This window comes from Protopterus annectens, chromosome 9.part0, assembly GCF_019279795.1.
Source record: "Protopterus annectens isolate FY-2018-M chromosome 9.part0, PAN1.0, whole genome shotgun sequence".
NCBI lineage: Eukaryota > Metazoa > Chordata > Ceratodontiformes > Protopteridae > Protopterus > Protopterus annectens.
This window is the reverse complement of record NC_056743.1, coordinates 148307144-148320609: the sequence shown is the minus strand read 5'-3', so window position 1 is coordinate 148320609 and position 13466 is coordinate 148307144. Positions and strand designations below refer to the sequence as shown.

At 37.4% G+C, this 13466-nt stretch overlaps 1 protein-coding gene across 3 annotated transcripts in view; it reads left to right on the top strand.

Annotated features, from left to right (window-relative positions):
• LOC122811089 (actin, aortic smooth muscle-like) overlaps nt 1–13466 on the top strand; it is a 534944-nt gene that overhangs the window by 291490 nt on the left and 229988 nt on the right. For all 3 annotated transcript variants that reach the window (XM_044082666.1, XM_044082668.1, XM_044082667.1), the window contains exon 8: nt 2315–2496. In XM_044082666.1, the coding sequence (XP_043938601.1) occupies nt 2315–2496 (182 nt within the window). The remainder of the gene's footprint in view (nt 1–2314; nt 2497–13466) is intronic.

Below are 13466 nucleotides of genomic sequence, written 5' to 3'. Positions count from 1 at the left end.
AGTGGCACAGTGGATACTGTTGTCGCCTCACAGCAAGAGTTTCCTGGTTTGATTCTTGGCTGGAGTCCCTTCTATGTGGAGTCCGCATGCCCTCCCTGTCTTTGTGTGGGTTTCTTCCAGGTGCTCCGATTTCCTCCCACATTCCAAAGACATGCAGTAGGTGGACTGGACACTCAAAATTTGCCATAGGTGTGAGTGTGCATGCAGGTGTGCAGTGTGGAAGTACTACAGTGGAAGGGCTACTCACCTGGTGGTGTAAACCTTGGGTATAGATGGTTGTCACTGTTGCAGTGATATCCTGAACCCACGTGCAAGATAGGAAAAAGAGGTTATGCTTGGATGGATGGATCAATTTTGCTCTTTAAATGTTACTACCAAATGACAGAAAAAAATATGTGCTTGGTCGTGTTTGCCATTGCAAAAGTAAAGATGTCCTGCAGTCTTGCTATTTATTCTCAAGAAATATACTAACATCTAGAATTGTTCTTTGCCATAGCCTTTTATTTTATCTATAATTGTGTTTTGCATTACTATTTTATTTATCAGCCATTACAGGCCAGGATACTTGTGAGTAAAGGGAGCTATTGGTTTTCTGTACACTCAGTTAAAGAAAAAAGTTTTGGTGTAGCAAGCAGAAGAAATAATTTAGCTGCTTCATAAGAGCTGGGACTTAAATATTATTCTTTTTCTGCTATGTAGTCATACTGATCTTAGACATACTGTTGCATAAGTGAGTTTTATAGATTCGTCTATCGTGCTAAAACTGTTCTAAACAAAATTTTGGGATCATGGATGTAGGCAAGTATACACTATGCAACCAGGGTGTAAAAATGAATTTTTAAAGGAAACAACATTGTGTCCAGCACAAGGACTTCAAAAATCCTTTCTTCAGACAAATAAAATTTAAAAGGGTACATGCAAGCAAGCAAAAAAGACATGTGTGTGTATTGGAAAAGCAGGCTAGGTATACGATTAAAGTCTTATAGTGCAATAAGCATAAATAAGTTGTAGTAATGCTGCACATCTTTTAATGCCATGTTTAGGATATAAAGCACAGACATTAGGGAGGTTAGACATTAGTAGTTGTGAGGCAATAGCATGGAAGCTGGGGAAAGCCAAGCTGAAGTCCTGGTTATGGTTATCTGCAGATGCTTAAGATCAAGAAGTAGGACATAAGTACACCATGTCCAAGTGTCCGAACTGGGCCTATATTATATATTCGATGCTTCAAAATTTTGAACCTCATATGTTCAATAACATATGGGCGAAACTTGAAACCTCGAATATAGAATAAAAAAGTAAAAAAAAAAAACTTACCTTAACGCTCTGAGCAGGGGGGCAAGCCCTCCCTGCACCCCCACACCCACCCTACGTAAATAACTCTGAGACCGCACTACAGTGCAGAAAAGGGAAATTTTCCCATTCTGCCCATACAGAGCTATTGTCTTTCATCTTCAAACTTTTCAAAGTCCGATCATATGGTGTCGACCATATGACATTCGAACTTTGAAATGTTCAGCAATTTAATAGGGACCCTCTGAACCATTATTAAGCACTAGCAGGAATTCTTGACAAAACCTGCAGCAGTAAGAGGAGTGATTCTCCTCTTTGAGAATCTGGTGCTTCAGTACTCGTGAAATGGTAGCTCCTTCCTTCTCTAAATTGTCACTGCAATCCCTGCAGGTTGCAAAAAATGTATGTGTGCTAAACGACTGCTACACTGCCTTTTGAATAGAGCCTTGTAATGCTGTTACTGAAAATGAGAGTGTGCCCACCTGCAGCATGGCCACCTTTTGATGACACAACTTTTTAATTCTTCTTCTTCTTTTGGCTTTTTCCCAGTTAGGGGTCACCACAGCAGATCATCTGTCCGCTCATGATTGGCAGTGGAGCTTTACAGTGTCGAGTTGCCAGCCCAGTGCCCAACCTTCCACAGCGAATCCAGAAATATTGACATTTTAGCACTGGGGATGAGCAGACTTGCTGATCAGTATTTCTGGATTTGCATTAGGCAACAGTCATCCTGCTATCTCACATAAATGAAGATTTAAGCGACAATTAATCTACAATGTGTGAAACTTATGGATACATCACCCCATACAATTACACTTCTTTTCAAAATATCAGTAAGCTGTGTCACTGAATTCTAACACAGCCTGGCAATTTCATATTCACATGTAAGTATTTTAAATCTTTAAACTTTAAGGAGAATGCTTGTAGTTATATGCATCAGAATGTTACAGTTACCATATGTTTAGTTTGGAGATTATTTAAAACATATACTGAAAAATTGCATATCACTAATTTCAAACAGGTATGGAATCTGCAGGTATTCATGAAGCCACCTACAACAGCATAATGAAATGTGATATCGACATTCGTAAAGATCTATATGCAAACAATGTGCTGTCTGGCGGATCAACCATGTATCCAGGCATTGCAGACCGAATGCAGAAAGAAATCACAGCATTAGCCCCAAGCACCATGAAGATCAAGGTAGTTAATTCCAAGGAGGTTACTTAGTTTTAATAGTCTTTCTTTAGCATTACTTTTCTTTTTATGGAGACATCTTCTTTATTCATTCTGGCATCTTCTAAGCAGTTTCTAGAAATGGCCAGGAGCTATAATATTACATGTTGTGTCTAAATATACTCCTTGGTAGTATGTTGAGGGAAATTAATATAAGCCATTACATGAAATAAATTTGCACTACAAAATGGAAATACTTCAGTAAAATAAGATTAGAATATCTTGTTAAACTGTCAAATGCCTGATGTTTTTTGTATTCATTTTAATACACAATGTACATTTACAGGTAAGTACTAGGCTAGCTGACTTTGTGGGCCATTTTAGGCCTGGCCAATTTCCCTTCTAAAGGTGAGAATCAAACCCTGTACCTTGTGTCTGTGAGGTAAACACCTTACCCATTATACAAACCTCCAACTCTAATGTATATGTATGTCTGTCATAATTTTAGATAGGAACATCTCTTTTCACAGTCCTTTTGTATGCCTTCACTAGGGTCTTCACTGTTGCATTTCTTCAGATTTTAGAAAACAGTCACTCTTTATTGTACCTACTGAATCAAACATAATTAAAGCTTCCAAGTATAAGTAGACAACACTCTTAGTGAAACCTGAATATTTCATATGAAATGTGATAAATTATATCAATTATTTACATCTGTTTTTTTATGCAGTACAATTAGTGGGTCAGCTGGGAAAGCTGAACTGCATGCATACCGTTCTTAGGGAATTCTTAGAATGCTTCACTGGTGACCTACATTTATAATGATTGCTGCTCAATCTTTGCTAATAACTGCCCAGTAACTGTTATGTAAATTGATCTTATTAGAGGAGAAAAATATTTTGTAAAAGTAATGTATGAATGCATACAGATTAACATTAATGATCATCTGTTACCACATGTCATAATAACAACATCAATTACAGTGCTGAATAACATAAAAACACTGCAAGTAATCTGAACAAAAGTAACAAAAACACAGAGCTTTGGGCCATCACTGAACATAACATATTGGAACTTTCAGTGGTATATGGTCCATGGACCTTAAAAATATTCATTCTTAGCCATTCATCAGTCAAGAAATATATAACGCTACAGGCCGGAGTGGAAAGGAAGAGAGAGAGAGAAAGGAAGGACAGACAATATTTATGTGTGTGTGTGTGTGTGTGTGTGTGTGTGTGTGTGTGTGTGTGTGTGTGTGTGTGTGTGTGTGTGTGTGTGTGTAAGTTTATATGCATGTATGTTTGTGTGTGAATGCATGGGTATGTCTGTATAAATGTACGTGACTATATAATCATTCTTTTCAATTGTTGACTGATGTATTTGTTGATTTATCCTATACTCAACATCCTTGGTAGTATGTTGAGGGAAATTAATATAAGCCATTACATGAAATAAATTTGCACTACAAAATGGAAATACTTCAGTAAAATAAGATTAGAATATCTTGTTAAACTGTCAAATGCCTGATGTTTTTTGTATTCATTTTAATATATACTTTCATTACTAGTATAAACTGAGATTTTTTTCATTTTGGCACAAAGATACTGTGTTATATAAAATGTAATAATGCATAGGAATTTCTGCCTTAGATTGTGGCTACACTAAGTTATTTATTTGACATTTGTTGACCATGATAGTCTGACTGAGCTAGCACCCTTTTTCAGCAGAGGTCTGGGGAGAAAAGCTCCACAATTATATACATTCGTTTAACATACTAACAAATATAGGGAGCACATAACCCATTAATAAGAAAAAAACCCACAGTTATATCACAAGGTTAGACAGATGAGGAGTTTTTACAACTGAATACACAGATTGTGTCAAATGCAATTTGATAAAAGTATTTATAGGATACATTCGTATGTACAACAGGAGAACAGATAGTTCATTTAGAAGCAAATTTGTATGTCCATGCAGTATCCTGAGTATAATACAATCCATTTGTCACCTGGTTCAGAAGTAGCCTTTTAACTACCATAAAGATAGTAAGTAAAGAAGCAAATTTGTTCTGGCAGTGTGCAGAGCATAATAAAATAGTTGGTCATCAGATTCAGTAGATGTATTTAATGATATAGAAGTTGTATTCAGGGGAAATAGTAAACATGAGGGGAGGTTTATAAGAAGTACTGAGGGGTAATGAAGTTTACAGAGAAAGGATGACAGAGGAAAGGAAGGAGAAGTGAGGGTTTTTAAGGTGGTGAAGTTGTGAAAGGGGTGTTAGCAGAATCAGGGGATGTAAGACAGGTTGGATGGGGATACTGTTAAGAGGCTTATGGAGGATGTTTACAATGGCAAGTCCAGGAGATTATTAGGAATCCTTTGAGAGAATTTCTGAATTCTTGTGAATGGTTTATATTTCTAATATATAGGGGAAGTTTGTTCCAGGAGATGGAAGGAGTGGAACTGTAGAGGTTTTGTCCAATGGATCATTTTGGCTTGTAAATTTTTAGTAGATTTTGGTCAGAGCTTCTAAGTGTCCTGGGAGGGGTATAGAGGGAGACTAGTGAGTAGATATTAGTGCAGAAGGAGGGCTTGTAGAGGATGGATGATCAGTAGTGAGAGAGAAGTAGTTGGTGTGGGAATTCTAACCAATTTAAGGTTTTGAGAGAAAGACAGTGGTGAGATTTAGAGGTTTCATTAGCAGCAAATCTGGCAACTTTATTATAGGTGGATTCCAGTTTAGCTACATGTAATTTTTTATTGGAGCAAAGCCTTGTCTTGAATTATATAGAGGAAGTAGTACATTACTGCAGAAAATGTGACTAAGTGTGACCCAGTTTCTTTATATTTGCTTAAGTGTCCCTCATTCTAATAGCTAACATTCCACATAATTCCACATTTCTAGTTTGTAAATCTCTAATATCCTGCCACAAATCACAGGCTAGTATTTCTCAATGCTTAGTACAGACTTACACTGGTAACTGTCTGTGACAATATGGTATCAGAAAAAAAATATTAGTAGCAAAGAGCAGCCTGGACAATTTGCAAAAATCAACTAAGTGATTTTTTTTTGTCATGCACATAGGCTGTACACATTTCATTAATTAGGGTGTGAAAGGCTGAACCTCACACTGATATTATATTCCTTTTTTAGAGTTCATGTACTCATTTGTAAGAAATTCTAAATGTAATGTGTACTGAAATGTATACAAACACAATACAAGTCCAAATGAATCTTTATACTTGTGCTTGAATTTTACTAAGTACCAATGCTTTTTATCAGACTTCATGCAAATTTAGTCCAACAGTACAACTGTCACCACTTAAATATAAGATAACGCATGATAGAATAAGCCAGAGTGACATCTGAATAAGTAATTATAATGCATGTTATATACAGCACTACAGCATATGGATATATATTTTCACTTCCATGAACAGAAGAACATTTTAACTTTATGGTCATGGAAGTGAAAAAAAATATCCATATGCTGTAGTGCTGTATATAACATGTATTATAATTACTTATTCAGATGTCACTCTGGCTTATTATATCATGTGCTATCTTATATTTAAGTGGTGGCAGTTGTACTGTGGGACTAAATTTGCATAAAGTCTGATAAAAAGCATTGGTACTTCAGTAAAATTCAGGCACAAGTATAAAGATTCATTTGGACTTGCATTGTGTTTTTATACATTTCAGTACACATTACATTTAGAATTTCTTACAAATGAGTACATGAACTCTAAAAAAGGAAAATAATATATTTATTAGAGTAATGATGGTCACTGTTATGCTTATTGGGATTGGGGACATGTTCGTGATTAACTCTGAAATGTTCCATTCATGTACATATATCCTTTGAATTATTTCCTTTTAGTATTAACAAATACATAAAAAAGGAGGGAAAATGTACTGTTGGTTAAGAGAAGTGAAGCTTTCTTCACATTCTATTTATGTTGCCATAGCAACAGTAAACAATTGCTACAGTTTCTAAGGACACTGTGAACCTGCAAAGTGCATTTAGCCTCACAGATAACAAATAAGAAAAAGTAATGTTGTTTAGTTATTAAAATGAAAAACAACCTAAGCAAGGTAAAATAAATATATAATAGGACTTTTTGTAAATATTTTATGATTTATCTTCATATGATTACATATTCCTGGAAACACAACTGAAATGTTCCCAAACTACACGTGCACTTAAATGTAGCTGCTTGATTAAAAAGTATTACTCAGTTTAACATGCTGATTTCACAAGCTGGCTGCACTGTAAAAATTTAATTTTATATGTTACTTGAAATCGTCAGTCTCTAGAGCATATGAAAAGATGCATATTACTTTTTGCAACATGTTATCTTTGCAGTTACCTCACACTCTGTACAAACTCACTTGGTAACTGATAGCTATTCATTTAAAATATCAGTTTAAATATTAAATGTGCCCTTGAAATGCTATTGACATTTTAACAAAATATAATCTGAACTGTAAAATGAATGACTTGAAAGAAGTGAAGTAATGCATAGATTTCAAAGACAGTTCTTGACAGTACAGTAAAAGTAAAAATATATATTCGCAAGGAAGTATTGAAATGTTTTAATCTTCTAGTTAAAATAGCTTACCGTCAACATTTTGCGATATCAGAAAGTTTGAAGAGCTAGGAAATTATTATTCTTTGTCCTTATAATTATTAGACAGATGTTAGACTCTGCTTAGTTTAATGGATTGTGACATATGTTTATGACGAAAAGTTGACTCAGTTACTCACATTGGACTACACATTCCTGGAAACTCAACTGAAATGTCCCCAAATTACTTGTGAATTTAAATGAAACTGCATGATTAATAAGCGTAACTTACTTTAACAGCCTGAATCCATAAGCTATTTGCTCTATATATGCTACATTATATATGTTACTTGCATATGACAGGCTCTACAGCACATAAAAAAATACATATTATTTTTGCAACATGCTATATTTGTACTAACCATACATTCTAAACAAACTCAATTGGCAACTGACAAGCTATTTATTTGAAACATCAGTCTAAATATTAATTGTGCCCTTGAAATGTTTTTGCCGTTTTGACAAAACAAAACCTGAATTGAAAAAAGAATGATTTGAAGAAGTGATGTATTGTAACAGATTTCAAAGACAACTATTGAGACTACAGTATAAGTAGAAATGTATACATGCAAGGAAAAATTTAAATGCTTTATACTTTTAGTTAAAATAGCTTATTGTTAACTTTTTGCTTTATCAGAAAATATAAAGAGCTAGGAAATTATTTCTAATTTGTTTTTATAATATTTACTAAAGTGATGTTAGTCACTGACTTGTTTAATGGATTGCGAGTCATGTACAAGATGGACTACTGAATGATATTTCTGTTTACCTATGTTTGCTGAAGTTCTTTTATTAGTACTGATGTAAAACAAGGGAAAGAAAGGGAAGGGAAATCTCTGCTTTTGGTCAAGGAAGGAGAGGCTTAAGAGTATTCTAACTGCCTCAAGAACTCTTTAAGATGCTCTAAATACTATTTGATTAATACTTACCTGAGGTATGTCGTGATTACCATATAGGTACCTTCACATTAATTCTAGACCTGATGTGATTACTCATACTAGAAGTAGGAGGTGCCCTATGCAGGATGGGAATTGTCAGGGTGATCATAGTTCATTCTTAGACTCTGCTTTGTAAATCTATAAATATGTAAAAGCACTGCACAATAGAATGTAGGGCACCTCTACTCAGAGTCAGGATACCACTGATAAGCCATGTCTTTTCATAAGTGTAAGTTGAAGTTGGTGAGCTGAGGATTGGGAAAATAAAGGAAGACAGTACACCTACAGTAAATTCATATTTCATTGGTAATCACTCATTGTTTCCTGTAGAGTCATTTTAGTCAAATTATTTTAGTAATAATCTATTTATTGTTGGCTTATTTAGTGTATGCTCCTCTGTTGCATTTACTGGTACTTACGTATTATCGCAACCAGATTTTAGCGATAATACCACTTGCTTCTCGATATTAAAAGCTGTCCGTTATTGTTGTAAAAATGTCAGGAAATGTCTTTTCTTTCATAGTAAAGGTTGTTTTAAGAAGGGTTATCAAGAACAAGGGAGAAAGTTAGTGTTTTGCTGTGGCTATGTGCACTTTACTGGCAACATGTGTGGAGTTATCTCATTTGTGCATTAACGGTGCTTACAGCCACAGCGACAGTAACTTTTTCTAGTGTTCTTGCTAACCCTTCTTAAAACTACCTTCACTGTGAAATAAAAATCAATTTAAACATAACCATTCCTGTGCTGCTAATATTAAATCACCCTTCCCACTCTAACTTTGCCTGATGTCCTGAATTGTTTCTCCCCAACACACCTTTTAGGTGTAATACCCTAGACAGATAACGGGAAAAGCAGACGTGATGGCAAAATCTCCACGCTTGAGACGTTTGTTGTGCTGTTTACAAAGTCAGATTTCACGTGTTGTACATCTTCAATTCCCATTCAAAACAGCTCATTTGCTGTACTTGTTACATCAGTTACACATTCCCCTTAATGTTTCATTAAGGACGCTGGAAATATCTGAACAGAAAGGTCAATGTGCCTAACTGCTGTCATGAACTTCAGAGGTCATGGTTGATTCAAATAGCTGCCATCGCTGAATGATGAAATATCGTTAGGGGTCTTACAACAGTAACGGTTCACATACATAATTTGCTGGTCCTCCTGAAGGTAATCCACAGTTTGTACTGAGCAATAAGGACTTTCAATAACACTGTACAGTGTTGCATGGGCTTCTTTGACTTGAAGTATGCTATTTTCGCAACCACGAAAATCTGGTTGCGATAATACGTAAGTACCCATTTACTTTATCCAAAATGGCATATCTGACATATTTGGGATCTCTTAAGGGTAACTAAATACTGGATATTTTCTAAGTCAACTTGATAATTGTTTACACTACTAACATTCTATCCTGATATATAAATTACTATTGAACAATAATAGAATAATATAGAATTTCATATCTCTTTTAAGAAAATTCTCCATATAAAATTTAACATATGGAGCTCAGTAAATATTGTTGGTTAAAGGTATGAGTGATAATCCAATAGATGTATCTTTATCTGTTGGATTAGGAATGACTTTCATTCCATGTTTAATGGGAAATTCATATTTACTTGTATTTGATACTTTAGAATTAATGTTTTATAGAAGTACTTTTTTAAAGCCTGACCAGAATTTTACCCTACTTGTATTTAAAGAAGAAAGAACATTAAATTACACTTCCAAGTTTACACACATAAAAATAACATTCAATGTTATCAGAGAATGGCAAGGATTCACGAATCCTCCGTGTAAGAGTTATAACTCTTACACGGAGGCTGCAGTTAAATGGAGTGATGTCAGCATGCTTTGCATATTCATGAGAGCATGCTGAATCACACATAAGTCTAACACGGTCCGTGTAAGACATTAGGGGGCGTGTCCATAGGTCGAGCCCTGCAAGCGGACACGCCCCTAGAAGTGTAAAAGTGCCCAAAGTAAATACCCACAACAGAGTCCACAGAAATGTGAATAAACACAACACAACACATGCCCCCACAGACTATGAACATAAAATATATAAATGAACACGTTATATATTTTTTTTAAATTGTAAAGATGTTTAACCATGAGTGCTTCGTTTATGTGGCGTGCCGTAAGCGCAGCTACAGTTAGCAGTCAGTGGGAAAGCATATAAGAACTAAATATGCAAAATAAGCCAGGAAGCAATAGCGTAGCGGTAGAGATGTTGGCTGCAGAGCAGGCATTCATGGTTCGAGCCCCCACAACACCAATTTTTTTTTTCAAAATAAGCAGGAAACAAGTCCCTGACAAATATGTACACATAAAACCACAATTTATGTAAAATGTAATGAAATAGCCCATTTATATTGAAGAAATGTGAGGTAACAAAAGAATAAATAATGCCAGATGTGCTCATAGCTGAGCTACAGTTTAACAGAGTGAGTGCATCTGCCCGTAGATGAGCGGTGGTTTAACTGGTGCAAAATGAGTGCCCGTAGCTGAGCAGTGGTCTAACACACTAAATCTATGTGCCCCTAACTGAGCTGAGTGTAATATGTGTGCCGATAGCCAAATGAGGCTTAAAGTAGCGTACCCCGTTTGCGCGGAGCTGCGCATCACGCAAACAAGCTAACCGACGGGCAACGTTGAGCAAGCCGTATCAAAACTGCCTTTACACAGACACACCCATCAGCATGTCTAGACAGTCATGAAAAATAAAAAGCATTGGCCAGGTTCGAACCCAGGATACTATACACCATAGTCAAGGTACAGAACCACTAAGCCATGACAGCAGTACCTTTAAATGCAATAATAGCTAATATATAGGAATGAATACAAACTAGAGCATGACAATGCAGGTTTACTGAAATTGATACAATTCCAAAATGGCCAATCACAGATATGTGCGGGAAAAACGGACTATATAAGCCCCATAGGCGGGAATACACAACATAAACGATTGTAGAACTGACCTGCAGGCAGAATGACAGGAGTAGGAGAGGGTAGTTGCTTTTGAGCACAGAGGTGGGGTGTTGAGGAGTCCAGGTACATGGTCTGGCTCCTAGTCCATAATCATGAGGCCCAACTCATGCAGGGCCAGGTCCTCTGGGGAGCATACGGGGCCGAGGCGTGGGACCGGTTGGCTCATGATCTCACCAGTGCCACAGGGATTCCAAGGACTGGTGAGCAGGTCCGTCACCACCATGCGGACCTGAAGAGATGCAAGCAGGACCAACTGAACCTTTGGATCCAGGAGGCCCGGCAAACACCCAACGCCCCACTACTGAGTAAGTAACATTTAATTATGTATGTAAGAAATTAAACTAGCTGATATTATGGAGATGTGTATTCCAATATTACTTCATTTATATTACAGCTGCAGGTGTCCGTTCTGCGAACCGCAGAGCCTATGGCGATAGGCTGGTGCGGTTGCGCCACCAGGCAGGTCAGTAATCCACTACCAGTAACTGTAAAGAAATATAAAAGTATGACAGTCAGCAAAAGAGTGCAGTGTAGTCAGTAAGGAATAAAATCTGCAAGTAACAGTGTGAAAGTGTATGCAAGTATTGCTTGATTACAAAAGTGTGTTTCAGCCTGTAAGTTAAACCGAAAAATGAAACTGTCTGACATATATTCTGAAATAAAAATGCCCTACCTGTAAGAAAATAGTACACAACCTGCAGCAGGCTGAAAAGTATAGCTGCAGAAGATGATGAAATCACATGTGTGAAATATATCCCTGTGGAAATACTGAAACATGACAGAAGTGAGACTGCTGGAAAGGATTGTAATAACTACAGGTAAAACATGTCAATAAAGCCTAGAAGTAAGTACCATCCTGAATAGTAAAATGAAAGCAAGTGAGAGAGTGTGAGAAAGTGTCATGAATCCAGCAATACAGTAGTAATAACCCCTGAATAAAGTATACTGCAGTCAAGACAGAATGAAATGCATGTGAGATTCAAAACCAAACAGCGAAATCTGTTCAAAGTGTTGCTGCATCTGGAATGTGTATCCCAAAATCTGGATATGTTGCTCTCAGTCTGCAATATGCAGATAGGATGATTGTCTGATATACCAAACATCCACACTTGTCTACAGCTATATAAAGCAAATGTAGCAGGATGATGTAGCTGAACAAAGCTAGATATGAATGTGTATGAAGAACAATAAAATGTATATTGATGTTGCAGTAACAGTCCTATCACCAAGTTGAAATAGTTATCATATAGGAAACTGTAGTTGGAACAGTAGTGTGTATATAACTGTAGCTATTAGAAATGTACAGCATATGTATTGTTATTGAAGGTGTTAATATTACTTTCTTTACCCCACCCTATAACCACATATAACCCATTCCACGTGAAAATGGTATGTGCAATCACAATTAACACCCCTGGATGTTTGTCCTGTTGGGTCATATATATTTGCATGTCCGTTGATGCATCTGCCCTGTTCATACATCCACACCTGATGGCCTGTTGCCATCAATTAACCCTGCATGTTGTTGGATTGTGTATTTCTGTTCAAATTATGCATGTGTTATGCACGCTGTTCAATGGTGTGAATATCTGGGTGTTTGGTTAATGGGAATACTAATGCATGCTGTTACAACTAATTGTGAATGGTATTATATGTCACTAACCCAAACTGTCATGACATAATGCAAAACATAGGACGACAGGGAAGGCGGGTTCCAGTGGACCCACCTCTCCCACCTCAGCTGGCGAGTGCACCTGGCACTAGTGCCGAGTCCGGACCCTCCTCCGGTGGCCCTGTGCCACCTGCGGGTGGAAGCGCTGCAGGGGATGGGGCTCACCCCCCCCTCTGCAAGTGTGGCCGGAGGAGAACCAAGACTCACCCTCCATAGCGTCCAGACTGTGGTGTGTAGGGAGATTCGGGACTCTGTTCTCGAGCCCCTACGCCAGCTCGAGGCATGAGTGGCGCAACTAACGGGCATGCCTGTTGCCCCGCCTACACAGCCCCCAGCACAGCCCCGTCCTGGGCAGTGAAGGAACAGTGGCAACTGCCTATGGGTGGGGATATCAGTTCCACTGTTGCCATCTGTGGGCTCATGGGCTCTGGATATCCAAACCTCCGTCCCCATCAATTGTGTAACCCCCCCCACACGTGTCATTCACCGCCCCTGTATGCGTCTTGTTTGTCTTGTCTGTTTACCTACCCAACCTACCTCCCCAGCTGTACCGACTTCCTTCACCTGACATACCACTCTCACCTGAAAAAAAAAAAAAAAAAGGGCACTCTGTACCCACAAAAAATTACGCCCCATACATAGCTGCCCATTCCACACACATGTCTGCTGGACATGGAACCTATCAATTACAATTGGCTGTACAACAAGTATTATTGTTGTCCTGACACCTCTCTCAGGAGTGGAAGGTTTCAAATGTCACACCAAA